Source organism: Cherax quadricarinatus, chromosome 76, assembly GCF_038502225.1.
Source record: "Cherax quadricarinatus isolate ZL_2023a chromosome 76, ASM3850222v1, whole genome shotgun sequence".
Lineage (NCBI taxonomy): Eukaryota > Metazoa > Arthropoda > Malacostraca > Decapoda > Parastacidae > Cherax > Cherax quadricarinatus.
In genome coordinates, this window is record NC_091367.1 from 7,901,302 (window position 1) to 7,924,071 (window position 22,770).

At 39.4% G+C, this 22,770-nt stretch overlaps 1 protein-coding gene across 2 annotated transcripts in view; it reads right to left on the reverse strand.

Annotated features, from left to right (window-relative positions):
* LOC138854965 (uncharacterized) overlaps positions 1-22,770 on the reverse strand; it is a 102,031-nt gene that overhangs the window by 38,586 nt on the left and 40,675 nt on the right. For both annotated transcript variants that reach the window (XM_070101240.1, XM_070101239.1), the window contains exons 12-16: positions 22,391-22,489; positions 20,052-20,124; positions 10,661-10,757; positions 5,716-5,897; positions 4,513-4,559 (exon numbers count right to left, since the gene is read on the reverse strand). In XM_070101240.1, coding sequence (XP_069957341.1) covers positions 4,513-4,559; positions 5,716-5,897; positions 10,661-10,757; positions 20,052-20,124; positions 22,391-22,489 — 498 coding nt within the window. The remainder of the gene's footprint in view (positions 1-4,512; positions 4,560-5,715; positions 5,898-10,660; positions 10,758-20,051; positions 20,125-22,390; positions 22,490-22,770) is intronic.

Sequence of the window (22,770 nt, forward strand, 5' to 3'; positions counted from 1 at the left end):
GGTGCAGGAGGGAAGAGGAGCGATTGGTGGAATGATGATGTAGAGAGAGTAGTAAGGGAGAAAAAGTTAGCGTATGAGAAGTTTTTACAAAGTAGAAGTGATGCAAGGAGGGAAGAGTATATGGAGAAAAAGAGAGAGGTTAAGAGAGTGGTGAAGCAATGTAAAAAGAGAGCAAATGAGAGAGTGGGTGAGATGTTATCAACAAATTTTGTTGAAAATAAGAAAAAGTTTTGGAGTGAGATTAACAAGTTAAGGAAGCCTAGAGAACAAATGGATTTATCAGTTAAAAATAGGAGAAGAGAGTTATTAAATGGAGAGTTAGAGGTATTGGGAAGATGGAAGGAATATTTTGAGGAATTGTTAAATGTTGATGAAGATAGGGAAGCTGTGATTTCGTGTATAGGGCAAGGAGGAATAACATCTTGTAGGAGTGAGGAAGAGCCAGTTGTGAGTGTGAGGGAAGTTCGTGAGGCAGTAGGTAAAATGAAAGGGGGGTAAGGCAGCTGGGATTGATGGGATAAAGATAGAAATGTTAAAAGCAGGTGGGGATAGTTTTGGAGTGGTTGGTGCTATTATTTAATAAATGTATGGAAGAAGGTAAGGTACCTAGGGATTGGCAGAGAGCATGCATAGTGCCTGTGTATAAAGACAAAGGGGACAAAAGAGAGTGCAAAAATTATAGGGGTATAAGTCTGTTGAGTGATAGTGAGGCTCAAGTTAGGGTGTGTAGAAGAGAGGGAGAATACTTCCCGGTAAAAGTAGGTCTTAGACAGGGATGTGTAATGTCACCATGGTTGTTTAATATATTTATAGATGGGGTTGTAAAAGAAGTAAATGCTAGGGTGTTCGGGAGAGGGGTGGGATTAAATTATGGGGAATCAAATTCAAAATGGGAATTGACACAGTTACTTTTTGCTGATGATACTGTGCTTATGGGAGATTCTAAAGAAAAATTGCAAAGGTTAGTGGATGAGTTTGAGAATGTGTGTAAAGGTAGAAAGTTGAAAGTGACCATAGAAAAGAGTAAGGTGATGAGAGTATCAAATGATTTAGATAAAGAAAAATTGGATATCAAATTGGGGAGGAGGAGTATGGAAGAAGTGAATGTTTTCAGATACTTGGGAGTTGACGTGTCGGCGGATGGATTTATGAAGGATGAGGTTAATCATAGAATTGATGAGGGAAAAAAGGTGAGTGGTGCGTTGAGGTATATATGGAGTCAAAAAACGTTATCTATGGAGGCAAAGAAGGGAATGTATGAAAGTATAGTAGTACCAACACTCTTATATGGATGTGAAGCTTGGGTGGTAAATGCAGCAGCAAGGAGACGGTTGGAGGCAGTGGAGATGTCCTGTCTAAGGGCAATGTGTGGTGTAAATATTATGCAGAAAATTCGGAGTGTGGAAATTAGGAGGTGTGGAGTTAATAAAAGCATTAGTCAGAGGGCAGAAGAGGGGTTGTTGAGGTGGTTTGGTCATTTAGAGAGAATGGATCAAAGTAGAATGACATGGAAAGCATATAAATCTATAGGGGAAGGAAGGAGGGGTAGGGGTCGTCCTCGAAAGGGTTGGAAAGAGGGGGTAAAGGAGGTTTTGTGGGCGAGGGGCTTGGACTTCCAGCAAGCGTGCATGAGCGTGTTAGACAGGTGTGAATGGAGACGAATGATACTTAGGACCTGACGATCTGTTGGAGTGTGAGCAGGGTAATATTTAGTGAAGAGATTCAAGGAAACCGGTTATTTTCATATAGTCGGACTTGAGTCCTGGAAATGGGAAGTACAATGCCTGCACTTTAAAGGAGGGGTTTGGGATATTGGCAGTTTGGAGGGATATGTTGTGTATCTTTATACGTATATGCTTCTAAACTGTTGTATTCTGAGCACCTCTGCAAAAGCAGTGATAATGTGTGAGTGTGGTGAAAGTGTTGAATGATGATGAAAGTATTTTCTTTTTGGGGATTTTCTTTCTTTTTTGGGTCACCCTGCCTCGGTGGGAGACGGCCGACTTGTTGAAAAAAAAAAAAAAAAGTCTGTTGAGTATACCTGGTAAAGTGTATGGTAGAGTTATTATTGAAAGAATTAAGAGTAAGACGGAGAACAGGATAACAGATGAACAAGGGTGTTTACAGTGAAACATATAAGTGAACAGTATTTAGATAAGGTTAAAAAGGTTTTTGTGGCATTTATGGATTTGGAAAAGGCGTATGACAGGGTGGATAGGGCGGCAATGTGGCAGATGTTGCAGGTGTATGGTGTAGGAGGTAGGTTACTGAAAGCAGTGAAGAGTTTTTACGAGGATAGTGAGGCTCAAGTTAGAATATGTAGGAAAGAGGGAGATTATTTCCCAGTAAAAGTAGGCCTTAGACAAGGATGTGTGATGTCACCGTGGTTGTTTAATATATTTATAGATGGGGTTGTAAGAGAAGTAAATGCGAGGGTCTTGGCAAGAAGCGTGGAGTTAAAAGATAAAGAATCACACATAAGTGGGAGTTGTGACAGTTGCTCTTTGCTGATGACACTGTGCTCTTGGGAGATTCTGAAGAGAAGTTGCAGAAGTTGGTGGATGAATTTGGTAGGGTATGCAAAAGAAGAAAATTAAAAGTGAATACAGGAAAGAGTAAGGTTATGAGGATAACAAAAAGATTAGGTGATGAAAGATTGGATATCAGATTGGAGGGAGAGAGTATGGAGGAGGTGAATGTATTCAGATATTTGGGAGTGGACGTGTCAGCGGATGGGTCTATGAAAGATGAGGTGAATCATAGAATTGATGAGAGGAAAAGGGTGAGTGGTGCACTTAGGAGTCTGTGGAGACAAAGAACTTTGTCCTTGGAGGCAAAGAGGGGAATATATGAGAGTATAGTTTTACCAACGCTCTTATATGGGTATGAAGCATGGGTGATGAATGTTGCAGCGAGGAGAAGGCTGGAGGCAGTGGAGATGTCATGTTTGAGGGCAATGTGTGGTGTGAATATAATGCAGAGGATTCGTAGTTTGGAAGTTAGGAGGAGGTACGGGATTGACAAAACTGTTGTCCAGAGGGCTGAGGAAGGGTTGTTGAGGTGGTTCGGACATGTAGAGAGAATGGAGCGAAACAGAATGACTTCAAGAGTGTATCAGTCTGTAGTGGAAGGAAGGCGGGGTAGGGGTCGGCCTAGGAAAGGTTGGAGGGATGGGGTAAAGGAGGTTTTGTGTGCGAGGGGCTTGAACTTCCAGCAGGCATGCGTGAGCGTGTTTGATAGGAGTGAATGGAGACAAACGGGTTTTAATACTTGACGTGCTGTTGGAGTGTGAGCAAAGTAACATTTATGAAGGGATTCAGGGAAACCGGCAGGACGGACTTGAGTCCTGGAGATGGGAAGTACAGTGCCTGCACTCTGAAGGAGGGGTGTTAATGTTGCAGTTTAAAAACTGTAGTGTAAAGCACCCTTCTGGCAAGACAGTGATGGAGTGAATGATGGTGAAAGTTTTTCTTTTTCAGGCCGCCCTGCCTCGGTGGGAATTGGCCAGTGTGTTAATAAAATAAAAAATAATACAAAAAAAAAAAAAAATGAAGAGAGAGAGAGAGAGAGAGAGAGAGAGAGAGAGAGAGAGAGAGAGAGAGAGAGAGAGAGAGAGAGATTGAGAGATTGAGAGATTGAGAGAGAGATTGAGAGAGACAGAGATTGAGAGAGACAGAGATTGAGAGAGAGAGAGATTGAGAGAGAGATTGAGAGAGAGAGAGATTGAGAGAGAGAGAGAGATTGAGAGAGAGAGAGATTGAGAGAGAGAGAGATTGAGAGAGAGAGAGATTGAGAGAGAGAGAGATAGAGAGAGAGAGATTGAGAGAGAGAGAGAGAGAGAGATTGAGAGAGAGATTGAGAGAGAGAGAGAGAGATTGAGAGAGAGAGAGAGAGAGATTGAGAGAGAGAGATTGAGAGAGAGAGAGAGAGAGACTGAGAGATTGAGAGAGAGAGATTGAGAGAGAGAGAGAGAGAGAGGGAGATTGAGAGAGAGAATTGAGAGAGAGAGAGAGAGAGAATTGAGAGAGAGAGAGATTGAGAGAGAGAGATAGATAGATAGATAGATTGAGAGAGAGATTGAGAGATTGATTGAGAGAGAGATTGAGAGATTGATTGAGAGAGAGATTGAGAGATTGATTGAGAGAGAGATTGAGAGATTGGTTGAGAGAGAGATTGAGAGATTGAGAGAGAGAGAGAGAGAGAGAGAGAGAGAGAGAGAGAGAGAGAGAGAGAGAGAGAGAGAGAGAGAGAGAGAGAGAGAGAGAGAGAGAGAGTTGATGTAGGTAACAGCTCTTACCTTGCCAATAAAGTTAGGAATCCTTAACCTGCAAATAGCTTGTCAATAAAGCTAGGGATCCTTAACCCAACCTTGTCAAACCCTGTGTAAAAAAGAGATTGAGAGAGAGATTGAGAGAGAGATTGAGAGAGAGATTGAGAGATAGAGAGAGAGAGAGAGAGAGAGAGAGAGAGAGAGAGAGAGGAGGGGGGGGGGGAGAAATAGAGGATACTTACATGTTGTTGACACCAACCATAACATCAGCTGGCAAGGTAATATTTGCCTGAAAGAAAACAATTATATTAAACAATTTACCATCTTAACCTAGACTAACTTTTTACATATACCTGTGTACTACAATAAAGTATAAATTACCTGTAGTATAATACAAAAACTTTAAACTATTATGCATAATGTTTGTCTTTACAATATATACATACACTTTACATTCATTTTACACTCTGCAGTAATCAAACTTGGACCAGTGGTTTGGAAGTCTTACAAGTTGTTCATTCAATATACAGCCTCTCCTCACTTAATGACAGAGTTCCATTCCTAAGACCATGTTGGTAAACGAATTTGTCGCTGAGCGAGGAGCATACTCTAATGGTACTGGATTTGTGTGAAGTACACATGAGTACAATTATCATACATAGTGTAACATGTAAATTACCTAGAATAACCCAAAAATGTCAAACAATAAAGACTTGTTTCCACTGGGGTCCTTGTTACAAAAAATATACCTCCAGGCCTGTGGGCTTGCAAGTTGTAGGACCTCAATTCAGTTCTGTGTTCCCTTTTTCCAAAATCACTTTGCAGTCAAGATCTCTGAAGATTTAAGCTCCCCAAGTAATGTGAGGATATGTTAAATTAAACTGAGTGGATTAATAAAGCACTAAAATACATTTCCTAATAAGTTGCCTTCTATACAACAGGGTAACATAGGGTGATCACTCCTGTTACAAGTCTTCCCTGACATTCTTCTTCACAATGCTAAGCCTCAGAGTAAAATAACTTGCATGGCAATGTGATTTAAGCTAAAATATCAGTCCATGATAAATATATTTCTTGGCTATTCCTACAGTCAGGAATTCTAAGAATGAAAGTGAACACTCTCAAAATATACAAATTTTTGTCAACAAGTATAATGTTTAATGCCACATTTAGTAATGAACTATCTGCAAAGACAACAAATAATAATAATAATAATAATAATAATAATAAAAAAGATTTTCAGACATTAAAATAACTTTTAATTCCAACAAATGTAGGGCTATACTGTACTCTACAAACTTTATACCCAAACTCATTCTGAGTCTTGCATTTCTGGTGATTCTTTTCATATTTTTTAATTTCATCCGACAAGTTACTCAATTTGTAACTGCTTGTTAATATGGGCTAACTCATTAGTAGACACGCAAATCCTCTAATACACCTACACTGCTAGCAGCAACTTGGACAAGTAGTGAGAGATAGTTGAGTGTATCCAGGTCCTGGGGGTAAGCAAGGGCAGCACCATTCTTGTTGCAGTAGCTCAAAGCCATACTTAAGTCATCAGTTGCACTGGTTGTGATGTTGTAACACAATCCTCGGTATTCGGTGTAGTTACCAGGGCAGTAAGCTGAGGAAAAAGCATGATATAATTGCCAGGGTATCATAATTGAAGCTGAAGGAGACAAGAGGATGAATAAGTGGAAAGCACTAAGCATAGGTGAACATATGATGTACTGCAAGCAATTACAGCAAACATGACATCTGGCCTTTTGTATAAATGTTATAAAACACTATTTACACATTTAAAAAATATATATTTAAAAATCAAATTATATTTTACAATATATCAATTTTTAAAAAGAAACGAAGTGACCATAGAAGAACAAGGTGAACAAATTCTAGGCAGTGTTAGACAGAATATCAGATTGGAGGGAGGGAGAATGGAGGAAGTGGATATACTTAAATATTTGGGAGCAGACATGTCAGCAGATGAGGCAAACCACAGAATAGACGAAGAGAAAAAGTGGATGGTGTGTTGAAGTATCTGTTGAGGTTTATATATGGAGGCAAAAAAGATAATGTACTAGAGTATAGTGGTGTGAGGTATATGGGAGTGAAGTATGGGGTTTGAGTGTTGCAGCAGGTGGTGGTTAGAGGCAGTGGTGATGTCAAGTTTGAGAGTAGAATGTGTGATGTGAATTATGCAGAGAATTCAGGGTGCAGAAATTATAAGACAATGTGGAGGTCACCAAGGCTATAATTCAGAGAGCAGAGAAGTGAGGAGGGGTTGAGCTGGTTAAGGCACAGAGATAATGGAGGTGTATAAATCTGGGGTGGAAGGTAGGAGTAGTAAGGGTTGTCCCAAGAAATGGTTATGGGTGTGGGAGTGAAGGAGGCTCTGAGTTTAGAACATAAGAAAGAAGGAACACTGAAACAGGCCTACTGACCCATGTGGAGCAAGTCCATGTCCCCCCCCTGCCCCCAATTAGCCCAATGACCCACCAAGTCTGGTCACTTCCACTTAAGGAAAGAGCACAGCATCAGACCTAGTAGCACAAGCTAGTCAGGTCCAACTCACACCCACCCACACCCACTCATGTATTTATCTAACCTATTTTTAAAAGTACACAATGTTTTAGCCTCTATAACTGTACTGGGGAATTTGTTCCAAGCATCCACAACATTACCAAACCAGTGCTTTCCTATGTCCTTCCTGAATCTGAACTTTTCCAACTTGAAACCACTGCTGTGAGTCCTGTCTTGGCTGGAAATTTTTAGCACGCTACTTACATCCCCTTTATTTACTCCTATTTTCCATTTATACACCTCGATCATCATTATTACGTATTTTTTTTTTTATCACACTGGCCGATTCCCACCTCGATCATATCCCCCCTAATTCTACGCCTTTCGAGAGAATGCAGATTCAGGGCCCTCAGTCTATCCTCACAGGGAAGATGTCTGATACATGGGATCAACTTTGTCATCCTCCTCTGTATGTTTTCCAGAGCATTTATATCCATTCTGTAATACAGTGACCAACTGAGCAGCATAATCTAAACAAGGCCTAACCAAGGATATATAGAGTTGAAGAACAACCTGAGGACTTCTATTATTTATACTTCTAGATATGAAGCCAAGAATTCTGTTAGCTTCATTGCAAACACTAATGCACTGTTGTCTTGGTTTTAGATTACTGCTAACAAGAACTCCTAAATCCTTTTCGCAATCAGCAGTATTAAGATCTACATTATTTAGTATATATGTCGCATGATTATTTTCCTGTCCAACATTTAGAACTTTGCATTTGTCTATATTAAACTGCATCTGCCACTTCTCTGACCATTGCATCAGTCTATTCAAATCATCCTGGAGTGCTCTAGTGTCCTCATTAGAATGAACTGGACAGCCTATTTTAGTGTCATCAGCAAATTTGCTTATGTCGCTATTTATTCCCTCATCTATGTTGTTTATGTAAATTGTGAACAACAGGCCCAACACTGACCCCTGTGGAACCCCGCTTGTAACGTGCCCCCATTCTGATTTCTCCCCATTTATGCAAACTCTCTGCTGCCTATTTGTCAGCCATGCCTCTACCCAGGAAAAAATTTCTCCTCCTATTCCGTGTGCCTTAAGTTTCCTCAATAGCCTCTGATGTGGAACTCTATCGAAAGCCTTACTGAAGTCCATATACACAATGTCATATTCATTACCATGATCTACCTCCTCAAACACCTTGGTGAAAAAAGTTAGTAAATTCCTAAGACAGGAATGCCCCTTTGTAAAACCGTGTTGAGATTCATTAATCAATCTATGCATCTAACAGGCTTGTGTTGGTTTGTTAAGTAGTCAAGTGGTGTTTTAATGGACATGCTTCTGGAGTGTGAGCAAGGTAACATTCTTGAATGGATTCTGCTGAAAATGGTTAGCCATAATTGAGTTCTGGAGATGGGAAGGGAAGTGCCTGCACTCTGGAGGAGTTGGGATGTTGCAGTCAGAGGGTAATCTGAACTGTGATGTCAACACACATCTGTCAAGACAGCAACTTGGTGAATGACCTTTATTGGTCACCCTCCATTGGCGAGAGATGGTCGTTGAGATAAAAAATTCTGTGTATACATTACTTAATGCCTTTTTACCAATGTTCAAACGTCAAATTTGGCCTTACTACCTGCAATGTTTTAGTCCAGGAGATGCTGAAAAACACTTGATAATGATTTTACTTCCTTCTCAAGTGATCGCAATCATTTTTTTAACAGGTCATTTCCCACCAAGGTATGGTGGCCTAAACAAGGACCCACATTCACCATCCCTCATTCAATAGCTGTCTTACCAGAACAACACAAACAATCCAATAATGAAATACCCTAAATAATCTTCAAGAAAATTGTATTTGCTCTATCATATATCTATCTATAAATATTGTATACTGCAAGGAAACATCCTAGGCCCTTAACTATTCCTCCTCTAAATTAATGACATGGAAAATCTCACCACTCAGTGGTGGAGCGCCTGACTCGCAATCTAATGGCTCTGTGTTTGACCCCCAGGCAAGGTGAGACAAAATTCAGTCTCTTTATATCTCCTGAAACCTAGCGGTAAATAGATCCCTGGGTGTTGCTTGAATTATGAGTTGCATTCTAAGGGTGGTAATATACATTAGATTGGGCTGGACTTTGAAATGAGCTGAGGTAGGATAAAAGTTCTTAGCCTTTAAATTCTACAGTAAAAAAAAATATAATATCAGCAACTGAAACACCATGTTTGTTCCTTTAAGCTCATACCTGACTTTCCTTAACAACACAGTTATAATGAACCAAAATGTATTCACTTGGATCATAACCCAAGCTGATACAACATAAGATTTTTTTTATCACACCAGTCAATTTTCATTAAGGTAGGGTAACTTAAAGGTCATTATCATTTATTTAATAGTTGCTTTACTATTAAATAATCCTTTTATTGCAACATCCCCACCCTTCCTTTGGAGTGCAGGCACTACATCTCATCTCAAGTTTGGCTAACTGGTTTCCGTGAAGCCCTTCATAAATGTCACCTTACTAGCTCTTCAACAGCAAATTAAATCCCAAAAACCTCTTACCTCCAATCATTCTAACCTAATACACTCAAGCAAGCATGTTACATAATTTAACTCTCCCTCTAACCTTTCTTGGGACATTCCCTACTTCTCCCATTCCATCTACTTTTGATTTTTACACCCTCAAGTTCAACATAGCTTACTAGCCTTTCATAAGATTCAAATTCTGATATTTATTTGCAAAAAGTTAAGATACAACATCTCAACAAGCCCCTCCTTCATTCTTCAAATTATTCCTTTCACACTGCCACACCATCTTCCAATTGTTGTACTCTCTATTCTCTGCAAAATATTTGCACCACACATTAATCTCTAACAAGATATCTCCACTACCTCCAGCCTCCTCCCTGGAACATTTAAAGACAATGCCTCACAACCATTCAAAGTTGGTGGTACCATTCTTTTTTCTTTCAACAAATCACCCATCTCCCACTGATGCAGGGTGGCCCAAAAAGAGAAACAAAAGTTTCACTTTTTAAATTTAGTAATGTATACAGGAGAAGGGGTTGCTAGACCCTTGCTCCTGGCATTTTAGTCGACCCTTATGACACGCATGACTTACGGAGGAAGAATTCTGTTCCACTTCCCCACAGAGATAAGAGGAAATAAGAACAAGAACTAGTAAGAAAAGAGAAGAAAACCCAGAGGGGTGTGTATATATGCTTGTATATGCATGTGTAATGTGACCTAAGTTTAAGTAGAAGTAACAAGACATACCTGAAATCTTGCATGTTTATGAGGCAGAAAAAAAGACACCAGCAATCCTACCATCATGTAAAACCATTACAGGCTTTCGTTTTACACTCACTTGGCAGGACAGTAGTACCTCCCTGAGCGGTTGCTGTCTACCAACCTACTACCTAGAGGTGGTACCATTATACTCAGGTATATGCACACTGAAACTTTGTTTTCATAGATGCCTCAACAACACACTATTTTCCTTCCAGATATCTAAATACTTATGCTTTCCCCATACTCCTTTCCTCCAATCTGATAAATATTTTATTACTTCGACTTTTTAATGGGTGCTTTTGATAAGGACCTGTATGGGCCAGTAGGCCTGCTGCAGTGTTCCTCCATTCTTATATTCTTATGTTTATCACTTCGTTGTTTTCTATGTTCACTTTCAACTCTTTTACACACCCTGTCAAACTCCTCACCAATCTTTGGAGCATCTTTTCTAATCTCCCAAAATCACTATCACCATCAAAGAGTAACTGACAAATTCTCAATTCACAATTGATTCAGTATCTTAAGTTTGCAGGGTGGTATCATAAATATAATATACTTACCTGGAACCATACACATGGAGTACATGGTAGTGTCATTACACATCACATATTTACGAGATGAATTTGACACCACAAGACATTCCTTGACTGCAGTTGCCTGTGGACATGGGTAACAGTGTCATAGAACCAATTACTTAAGCTCAACACACCCCAAGAGAAAATTATGAGTAAAAATTAAAGAATGTAACAATCAAAAGGGGTTTGAAGTTTTTATTTAGATAAAAAAAAGAAAGGAGTCTAAGACAAAAAAATTGTCACTTATATACATGTATTTTTTAAAAAGAACAAAAAGGCACAATGCCTTTACTGGAAGAATACACACAAATAACCTGCACACAGGAGAGAGGAAGAGCTTACAATGATGTTTTGGTTCAACTTGGACCACTTACAAAGTCACAGTGTGACTTTGTAAATAGTTGGGCTGAAACATTATTGTAATTCAAGTTCCTCCTCTCTCATATGTGCATGTTATTTGTGTAAATTTTTCAAGAAAGGAAGCAGTGTTAGAAAAACTGACAAGACAAACAGCTGTGCTCCAAATTACATAAACACTTTCATACCAGGGATGCTTTCCTCTGGGTCACAGGAAAACTTTACAGATGACAATGCCTTAGCTTTTATAAATAATATTACCATCACTCCAGTAGCTATAACATTTAACTTAAGATTTTCCACCTAAGAAATCTTCCTTTCACAAAATATTAGAAGCCTCTCCTCTACATCCTAATCCAAAGAGCTGGAACTACACTACTTGTCCTTAGATAAAACCATACTGCCTTTATTTTCCTAGGGTTAGTACTTCCCCTTGATTTTAACAATAATACACAAATAACCCACACATAGGAGAGAGAAACTTATGGCAATGTTTTGGTCCAACTTGGATCATCAAATAGTCACACACAAGTGCTTGTGTGTGTGTGCCTAGTTAATGATCCAAGTTGGACCAAAACATCGTCCTAAGCAGGTTATTTGCGTATTGTTCCAGTCAATGTTGGTATTGTGCCTTTGTATTCAATGTAACAATGTTATCCTCTTCTAAATTATTAGGTGGTAATTTTAAACAATTGTTTTTACTGGAAAACAATAAGTCAAGGATTTAGATATCTTATTACTGGACTTTTTGTGGCACAGAAATAAATAAGGAAAGTTTAAGCAATGTCACACTAAGGATAGGGAGCAGACAGTGACAGACACAGGTGGGAGAAGAGGAATTGAGTTACACAAAAGAATTTTTGGAGTGATATAAACAAGTTAAGAAAGCCTAGGGAACAAATGGATTTGTCAGCTAAAAACAGAGTCGGGGAGTTAGTAGATGGGGAGCTGGAGGTACACGTATTGGGTAGATGGTGGGAATATTTTGAGGAACTTAAATGTCGACGAAGAAAGAGAGGCAGTAATTTCATGCACTGACCAGGGAGGTATAACATCTTTTAGGAGTGAAGAAGAGCAGGATGTGAGTGTGGGGGAGGTGCACAAGGCATTACATAGAATAAAAGGGGGTAAAGCAGCTGGAACTGACGGGATCGTGACAGAAATGTTAAAAGCAGGGGGGGATATAGTGTTGGAGTGGTTGGTATTTTTGTTTGAAAGGGGGTAAGGCAGCCGGGATTGATGGGATAAAGATAGAAATGTTAAAAGCAGGTGGGGATATAGTTTTGGAGTGGTTGGTGCAATTATTTAATAAATGTATGGAAGAGGGTAAGGTACCTAGGGATTGGCAGAGAGCATGCATAGTTCCTTTGTATAAAGGCAAAGGGGATAAAAGAGAGTGCAAAAATTATAGGGGGATAAGTCTGTTGAGTGTACCTGGTAAAGTGTATGGTAGAGTTATAATTGAAAGAATTAAGAGTAAGACGGAGAATAGGATAGCAGATGAACAAGGAGGCTTTAGGAAAGGTAGGGGGTGTGTGGACCAGGTGTTTACAGTGAAACATATAAGTGAACAGTATTTAGATAAGGCTAAAGAGGTCTTTGTGGCATTTATGGATTTGGAAAAGGCGTATGACAGGGTGGATAGGGGGGCAATGTGGCAGATGTTGCAAGTGTATGGTGTAGGAGGTAGGTTACTGAAAGCAGTGAAGAGTTTTTACGAGGATAGTGAGGCTCAAGTTAGAGTATGTAGGAAAGAGGGAAATTTTTTCCCAGTAAAAGTAGGCCTTAGACAAGGATGTGTGATGTCACCGTGGTTGTTTAATATATTTATAGATGGGGTTGTAAGAGAAGTAAATGCGAGGGTCTTGGCAAGAGGCGTGGAGTTAAAAGATAAAGAATCACACACAAAGTGGGAGTTGTCACAGCTGCTCTTTGCTGATGACACTGTGCTCTTGGGAGATTCTGAAGAGAAGTTGCAGAGATTGGTGGATGAATTTGGTAGGGTGTGCAAAAGAAGAAAATTAAAGGTGAATACAGGAAAGAGTAAGGTTATGAGGATAACAAAAAGATTAGGTGATGAAAGATTGAATATCAGATTGGAGGGAGAGAGTATGGAGGAGGTGAACGTATTCAGATATTTGGGAGTGGACGTGTCAGCGGATGGGTCTATGAAAGATGAGGTGAATCATAGAATTGATGAGGGAAAAAGAGTGAGTGGTGCACTTAGGAGTCTGTGGAGACAAAGAACTTTGTCCTTGGAGGCAAAGAGGGGAATGTATGAGAGTATAGTTTTACCAACGCTCTTATATGGGTGTGAAGCGTGGGTGATGAATGTTGCAGCGAGGAGAAGGCTGGAGGCAGTGGAGATGTCATGTCTGAGGGCAATGTGTGGTGTGAATATAATGCAGAGAATTCGTAGTTTGGAAGTTAGGAGGAGGTGCGGGATTACCAAAACTGTTGTCCAGAGGGCTGAGGAAGGGTTGTTGAGGTGGTTCGGACATGTAGAGAGAATGGAGCGAAACAGAATGACTTCAAGAGTGTATCAGTCTGTAGTGGAAGGAAGGCGGGGTAGGGGTCGGCCTAGGAAGGGTTGGAGGGAGGGGGTAAAGGAGGTTTTGTGTGCGAGGGGCTTGGACTTCCAGCAGGCATGCGTGAGCGTGTTTGATAGGAGTGAATGGAGACAAATGGTTTTTAATACTTGACGTGCTGTTGGAGTGTGAGCAAAGTAACATTTATGAAGGGATTCAGGGAAACCGGCAGGCCGGACTTGAGTCCTGGAGATGGGAAGTACAGTGCCTGCACTCTGAAGGAGGGGTGTTAATGTTGCAGTTTAAAAACTGTAGTGTAAAGCACCCTTCTGGCAAGACAGTGATGGAGTGAATGATGGTGAAAGTTTTTCTTTTTCGGGCCACCCTGCCTTGGTGGGAATCGGCCGGTGTGATAATAAATAAATAAAAAATATATGAAAGAGGTGAAGGTACCTAGGGATTGGCAAAGAGCATGTATAGTTCCTTTATATAAAGGGAAGGGGGACAAAAGAGATTGTAAAAAATTATAAAGGAATAAGTTACAGGTTATAGGTTATAGGTTATAAGTTATAATAAGTTATAGGTAGTAGGTTGGTAGACAGCAACCACCCAGGGAGGTACTACCGTCCTGCCAAGTGAGTGTAAAACGAAAGCCTGTAATTGTTTTACATGATGGTAGGATTGCTGGTGTCTTTTGTCTGTCTCATAAATAGGCATGTCTTGCTACTTCTACTTACACTTAGGTCACACTACACATACATGTACACGTTTATTTATACACACTCATCTGAGTTTTCTTTGATTTTATCTTAATAGTTCTTGGTCTTATTACTTTTCCTTTCATATCCATGGGGAAGTGGAATAAGAATCTTTCCTCCGTAAGCCATGCGTGTTGTAAAAGTCAACTAAAATGCCAGGAACAATGGGCTAGTAACCCCTTTTCCTGTAAAGATTACTAAAAAGAATAAGAAGAAGAAAATTGTCAAAGTGGGAAGTCTGAATGTGCGTGGATGTTGTGCAAATGATAAGAAAGAGATGATTGTGGATGTTATGAATGAGAAGAAACTGGATGTCCTGGCTTTAAGTGAAACAAAGCTGAAGGGGATGGGAGAGTTTCAATGGAGAGGAATAAATGGGATTAGGTCAGGGGTTTCAAATAGAGTTAGAGCTAAAGAAGGAGTAGCAATAATGTTGAAGGATAAGCTATGGCAGGAAAAGAGGGACTACAAATGTATAAATTCAAGGATTATGTGGAGTAAAATAAAGATTGGATGTGAAAAGTGGGTTACAGTAAGCGTGTATGCACCTGGAAAAGAGAGAAGTGTAGAGGAGAGAGAGAGATTCTGGGAAATGTTGAGTGAATGCGTGGGGAGTTTTGAATCAAGTGTGAGAGTAATGGTGGTTGGGGATTTCAATGCTAAAGTGGGTGAAAATGTTATGGAGGGAGTAGAAGGTAAATTTGGGGTGCCAGGGGTAAATGTAAATGGGGAGCCTTTAATTGAGCTATGTGTAGAAAGAAATTTGGTAATAAGTAATACATATTTTATGAAAAAGAGGATAAATAAATATACAAGGTATGATGTAGCACGTAATGAAAGTAGTTTGTTAGTTTATGTATTGATGGGTAGGCTCCAGGATGTACATGTTTATAGAGGGGCAACTGATATATCGGATCATTATTTAGTTGTAGCTACAGTTGGAGTAAGAGGTAGATGGGAAAAGAGGAAGGTGGCAACAACAAGTAAGAGGGAGGTGAAAGTGTATAAACTAAGGGAGGAGGAAGTTCGGGCGAGATATAAGCGACTATTGGCAGAAAGGTGGGCTAGTGCAAAGATGAGTAGTGGGGGGGTTGAAGAGGGTTGGAATAGTTTTAAAAATGCAGTATTAGAATGTGGGGCAGAAGTTTGTGGTTATAGGAGGGTGGGGGCAGGAGGAAAGAGGAGTGATTGGTGGAATGATGAAGTAAAGGGTGTGATAAAAGAGAAAAAGGTAGCTTATGAGAGGTTTTTACAAAGCAGAAGTGTTATAAGAAGAGCAGAGTATATGGAGAGTAAAAGAAAGGTGAAGAGAGTGGTGAGAGAGTGCAAAAGGAGAGCATATGAAAGAGTGGGAGAGGCACTGTCAAGAAATGTTAATGAAAATAAGAAAAAATTTTGGAGTGAGTTAAACAAGTTAAGAAAGCCTAGGGAAAGGACGGATTTGTCAGTTAAAAACAGAGTAGGGGAGTTAGTAGATGGGGAGAGGGAGGTATTAGGTAGATGGTGAGAATATTTTGAGGAACTTTTAAATGTTGAGGAAGAAAGGGAGGCGGTAATTTCATGCACTGGCCAGGGAGGTATACCATCTTTTAGGAGTGAAGAAGAGCAGAATGTAAGTGTGGTGGAGGTACGTGAGGCATTACGTAGAATGAAAGGGGGTAAAGTAGCTGGAACTGATGGGATCATGACAGAAATGTTAAAAGCAGGGGAGGGATATAGTGTTGGAGTGGTTGGTACTTTTGTTTAATAAATGTATGAAAGAGGGGAAGGTACTTTGGGATTGGCAGAGAGCATATATAATCCCTTTATATAAAGGGAAAGGGGACAAAAGAGATTGTAAAAATTAAAGAGGTATAAGTTTACTGAGTATACCAGGAAAAGTATACGGTAGGGTTATAATTAAAAGAATTAGAGGTAAGACAGAATGTAGGATTGCAGATGAGCAGGGAGGCTTCAGAGTGGTTAGGGGATGTGTAGATCAAGTGTTTACATTGAAGCATATATGTGAACAGTATTTAGATAAAGGTAGGGAAGTTTTTATTGCATTTATGGATTTAGAAAAGACATATGATAGAGTGGATAGAGGAGCAATGTGGCAGAAGTTGCAAATATATGGAATAGGTGGTAAGTTACTAAATGCTGTAAAGAGCTTTTATGAGGATAGTGAGGCTCAGGTTAGGGTATGTAGAAGACAGGGAGAATACTTCCCGGTAAAAGTAGGTCTTAGACAGGGATGTGTAATGTCACCATGGTTGTTTAATATATTTATAGATGGGGTTGTAAAAGAAGTAAATGCTAGGGTGTTCGGGAGAGGGGTGGGATTAAATTATGGGGAATCAAATTCAAAATGGGAACTGACACAGTTACTTTTTGCTGATGATACTGTGCTTATGGGAGATTCTAAAGAAAAATTGCAAAGGTTAGTGGATGAGTTTGAGAATGTGTGTAAAGGTAGAAAGTTGAAAGTGAACATAGAAAAGAGTAAGGTGATGAGGGTATCAAATGATTTAGATAAAGAAAAATTGGATATCAAATTGGGGAGGAGGAGTATGGAAGAAGTGAATGTTTTCAGATACTTGGGAGTTGAAGTGTCGGCGAATGGGTTTATGAAGGATGAGGTTAATCATAGAATTGATGAGGGAAAAAAGGTGAATGGTGCATTGAGGTATATGTGGAGTCAAAAAATGTTATCTATGGAGGCAAAGAAGGGAATGTATGAAAGTATAGTAGTACCAACACTCTTATATGGATGTGAAGCTTGGGTGGTAAATGCAGCAGCGAGGAGATGGTTGGAGGCAGTGGAGATGTCCTGTCTAAGGGCAATGTGTGGTGTAAATATTATGCAGAAAATTCGGAGTGTGGAAATTAGGAGAAGGTGTGGAGTTAATAAAAGCATTAGTCAGAGGGCAGAAGAGGGGTTGTTGAGGTGGTTTGGTCATTTAGAGAGAATGGATCAAAGTAGAATGACATGGAAAGCATATAAATCTATAGGGGAAGGAAGGAGGGGTAGGGGTCGTCCTCGAAAGGGTTGGAAAGAGGGGGTAAAGGAGGTTTTGTGGGCAACGGGCTTGGACTTCCAGCAAGTGTGCATGAGCGTGTTAGATAGGAGTGAATGGAGACGAATGATACTTGGGACCTGACGATCTGTTGGAGTGTGAGCAGGGTAATATTTAGTGAAGGGATTCAGGGAAACCGGTTATTTTCATATAGTCGGACTTGAGTCCTGGAAATGGGAAGTACAATGCCTGCACTTTAAAGGAGGGGTTTGGGATATTGGCAGTTTGGAGGGATATGTTGTGTATCTTTATACGTATATGCTTCTAAACTGTTGTGTTCTGAGCACCTCTGCAAAAGCAGTGATAATGTGTGAGTGTGGTGAAAGTGTTGAATGATGATGAAAGTATTTTCTTTTTGGGGATTTTCTTTCTTTTTTGGGTCACCCTGCCTCGGTGGGAGACGGCAGACTTGTTGAAAAAAAAAATGAAAAAAAAAAAAAAGTTTACTGAGTATACCAGGAAAAGTGTATGGTAGGGTTATTACTGAAAGAATTAGAGGCAAGACAGAGAGTAGGACTGTGGATGAGCAAGGAGGTTTTAGAGTTGGTAGAGGTTGTGTAGATCAAGTGTTTACATTGAAGTATATATCTTTCTTTCTTTCAACACACCGGCCATATCCCACCGAGGCGGGGTGGCCCAAAAGGAAAAACGAAAGTTTCTCCTTTTACATTTAGTAATATATACAGGAGAAGAGGTTACTAGCCCCTTGCTCCCGGCATTTTAGTTGCCTCTTACAACACGCATGGCTTACGGAGGAAGAATTCTGTTCCACTTCCCCATGGAGATAAGAGGAAATAAACAAGAATAAGAACTAGAAAGAAAATAGAAGAAAACCCAGAGGGGTGTGTATATATGTGCTTGTACATGTATGTGTAGTGTGACCTAAGTGTAAGTAGAAGTAGCAAGACGTACCTGAAATCTTGCATGTTCATGAGACAGAAAAAAGGACACCAGCAATCCTACCATCATGTAAAACAATTACAGGCTTTCGTTTTACACTCACTTGGCAGGACGGTAGTACCTCCCTGGGCGGTTGCTGTCTACCAACCTACTACCTTGAAGTATATATATGAACAGTATTTAGATAAAGGTGGGGAAGTTTTCATTGCATTTATGGATTTAGAAAAGGCATATGATAGAGTGGATAGGGAAGCAATGTGGCAGATGTTGCAAGTATATGGAATAGGTAGTAAGTTACTAAATGCTGTAAAGAGTTTTTACGAGGATAGCGAGGCTCAGGTTAGGGTGTGTAGAAGAGAGGGAGATTACTTTTCGGTAAAAGTAGGTCTAAGACCTACTAGGGTGTTGGGGAGAGGGGTGGTATTAAATTATGGGGAATCAAATACAAAATGGGAGTTGACACAGTTACTTTTTGCTGATGATACTGTGCTTATGCGAGATTCTAAAGAAAATTTGCAAAGGTTTGTGGACGAGTTTGGGAGGGTGTGTAAAGGTAAAAAGTTGATAGTGAACATAGATAAGAGTATGGTGACGAGGGTACCAAATGATTTAGATAAAGAAAAATTAGATATCACATTGGAGAGAGGGAGTATGGAAGAAGTGAATGTTTTCAGATATTTGGGAGTTGATGTGTCAGCGGATGGGTTTATGAAGGATGAGGTTAACCATAGAATCGATGAAGGAAAAAAGGTGAGTGGTGCGTTGAGGTAATATATGTGGAGACAAAAAACGTTATCTATGGAGGCAAAGAAGGAAATGTATGAAAGTATAGTGGTACCAACTCTCTTATATGGGTGTGAAGCTTGAGTTGTAAATGCTGCAGTGAGGAGACGGTTGGAGGCAGTGATGTCCTGTCTAAGAGCAATGTGTGGTGTAAATATTATGCAGAAAATTCGGAGTGTGGAAATTAGGAGAAGGTGTGGAGTTAACAAAAGTATTAGTCAGAAGGTGGGGCAGGGTTCGTCCTTGAAAAGGCTGGAGGAAGGGGGTAAAGGAGGTTTTGTGGGCGAGGGGCTTAGACTTCCAGCAAGGGTGCGTGAATGAAGTGAATGGAGACGAATGGTATTTGGGGCCTGATGAGCTATTGGAATGTTAGCAGGGTAATATTTAGTGAAGGGATTCAGAGAAACCTGTTATTTTTATATAGCCAGACTTGAGTACTGGAATTTGGGAAGTACAATGCCTGCACTTTAAAGGAGGGGTTTGGGATATTGGCAGTTTGGAGAGATATGTTATACAGTATATCTTTATATATGCTTCTAACCTGTTGTATCTGGGTGCCTCTGCAAAAATAGTGATTATGTATGAGTGAGGTGAAAGTGTTGAATGATGATGAAATTATTTTCTTTTTGGGTCACCCTGCCTCGGTGGGAGACGGCCGACTTGTTGAAAGAAAAAAAGATAAACATCTTAGAAACTAATAAGGAAGTTACAGATGAATATTCAGTAGCTGAATGATAATAGTAACATGGACAGTCATTATCCACTTTATAGCAGTAGCCTGGAACCTAACCTGCCATGTAAGTGGGGTCCTACTGTTTTGTAATTTTTCCTGAAAAAGTGATTTGATGCTTTATCATGAGTTGTGTACATGTACCAGGTAAACCTTTTTATACCTGTACTGAAAAAAATGCATAATTAGAATTTTGCAACCTGTTGGTACCTTGTTCCAGTACATTATTTCTGCTGTAACATTAGGCTACTGGACATAACTTACACTGCAATCAGTTGTACAGGCCAGTGTATCAGCTACCGTGGTGCTGGGAGAAACACTTCCAGCAGATGAACCTCTGGGAATTCAGATTGGATTAAACACTGATATAAAACAGCATATAGAGGTGGTAAGTACTAAGCATAAGTCATTAGTGAGCATAATAAAATACAGTAGGTATATATCCCCCTCCCCTCATAATTTTCAAAATTAAGATTTTTCAGAAAGAAACAGTTCAAAATTCATGGCAGACTAATTTGAAATTAATAAAAATTACTATCCTAGGAAGTAGGTTGGTAGACAGCAACCACCAAGGAAAGTACTACCGTCCTACCAAGTGAGTGTGAAACGGAAACCTGTAATTGTTTTACATGATGGTAGGATTACTGGTGTCTTTTTCCATCTCATAAACATGCAAGGTTTCAGGTACATCTTGCTACTTCTACTTACATTTAGGTCACACTCTGCATGCATGTACAAGCATATACTATACACACTCCTCTGGGTTTTCTTCAATTTTCTTACTAGTTCTGGTTCTTGTTTATTTCCTCTTATCTCCATGGTTAAGTGGAACAGAATTCTTCCTCCATAAGCCATGCGTGTCGTAAGAGGCAACAGAAATGCCAGGAGCAAGGGGCTAGTAACCCCTTCTGTATATATTACTTAATTTAAAAGGAGAAACTTTCGTTTTTCCTTTTGGGCCACTCTTCCTTGGTGGGATATGGCCGGTTTGTTGAAAGAAGAAGAAAGATATACCAAACTGGGTTTTCTTCTATTTTCTTAATAGTTCCTGTTCTTGTTCAATTCCTCTGATATCCACAGGGAAGTGGAACAGAATTCTTCCTCTGTCGTAAGAGGCGACTAATATCTTGGAATCAAGGGGCTAGTAACCCCTTCTACTGCATACATTACTAAATTTAACCCTTTCAGGGTCCGTCCCATAGATCTACGGCTTTACGGTGAGTGTCCAAACCGTAGATCTACGCCATGAGCTCAGCTCACTCTGATAAACTGTGAGTGGTACATTTGGGCCTAGATATGAGAGAATACATCTATGTGGTATGTGTGCACCACATAAAACAGATCCTGCAGCACACTGTGTATAATGAGAGAAAAAACTGAAATCATGATTTTTCGATTAAAACAGCAACTTTGCAGTGTTTTTTCGTATGTTTTTTATAGTTGTATTTGCGATTTTTTGGTCTCATTTGATAGAATGGAAGACATATTACAGAAATAGAGATGATTTTGATTGGTTTTAGCACTGGAAATGGCTTGAAACTGAGCTCAAAGTAGCGGAAATGTTAAATTTTTGCCGATATTCAAGAGTAAACAAACGACCTCACACGTCTAATACACGTCAGCTGGTGGGTCTAATATACATTCACAAATATGGTGATGATATTTATACAATTATTACAGTATTGCATAACAGTAAATCTTCTATTTTTTGGTGTGAATAAAAATTCATTATGTGAATAAAAAATCAAAATGGAATTTATTTGTAAAGCCTCAAAACATAACTAATGAACAGAGGAAATGTTAGTTTAGTGCCAGGAATGCCTACATTGTTTATTCTGGACCCTATTTTGAAATTGGAATATTTTGAACTTTGTGTTAAATTGGCCAAATTAACAATTTCCGATCACTTTATTTTGTAGTTGAAACAGTTGACTTGGCGATTTCTTGTGCTCAATCGATAGAATAGAAGTAATACTAGTGAAATAGCTAAGAATTTGGTTGATTGGAATAATGTAATTGGCCTAAAATGGGAGTCAAAATCAGCAAAATCGCCGATTTGTAAATATCGCTGACACATCAAAATTCGTGAGAGCATAATTTCGTCAATTTTCCACCAAATTTCGTACTTTTTGTTTTATTACCTTCACAAAAAGATTCTCTACGATTTCATAAGAAAAAATAACAAATTTTTTTTTTTTAAATTCTTGGACACTGGTGCGTGACTCCAGATTTGGGCCTTGGACCCTGAAAGGGTTAAAAAGAAAAACTTTGGTTTTTCTTTTTAGGTCGCCCTACCTTAGTGGGATACAGCCAGTTTGTTAAAAAAAAAATTACTATAAAAATTAAAATAAAATGCTATTTCTATTACAAGTATTAAATTTCATTGTGATTCTGAAAGTTGTTCAAATTACATTATGTAAATTAATTTTAATCAATCATGGTGAAGTGCTAAACCCTTAGAGCTTGTATAGCATTTGTGCAATGAGAGGCATTTAGCTTTCATCCAAGGAATGGTAGGTCAAGTCCATTCCCTTGTGTCAAGAGCCTCTTGCTGGAACATTATGCAAAATACATTCAATATCTTGAAGGTAAAAGGGACATACATTTGCGTGTGAGCTGTGTAGTAGTACTGGTTTTGATTTGCTGTTGACAGATCTGCAGTATCCACAATGACAGCCAGAGAACCATTCACTGCATGGCATCTGTAAGAGGGATAACAGGGTAGTTGTGATGAGTAAAAATGTACAACCTGCAATTAATATCTTTTTTAAAGTACAGGAGGGCCTAGCTTTACAGCACTTTGCTTTACAGCATTTTGCTAATGCAGCTGTTTTTCAATTATACCCATTCTTCATTTATTCAGACTTTCTACAATAAATATATTCACCATTCACTAAAGGCTAAGGATAAAAATATTTTAAGGTAAGTAATGCAGGCAGGGTAGGGGGTCATCTTTGAAAAGGTTAGAGGGAGGGGGTAGAGG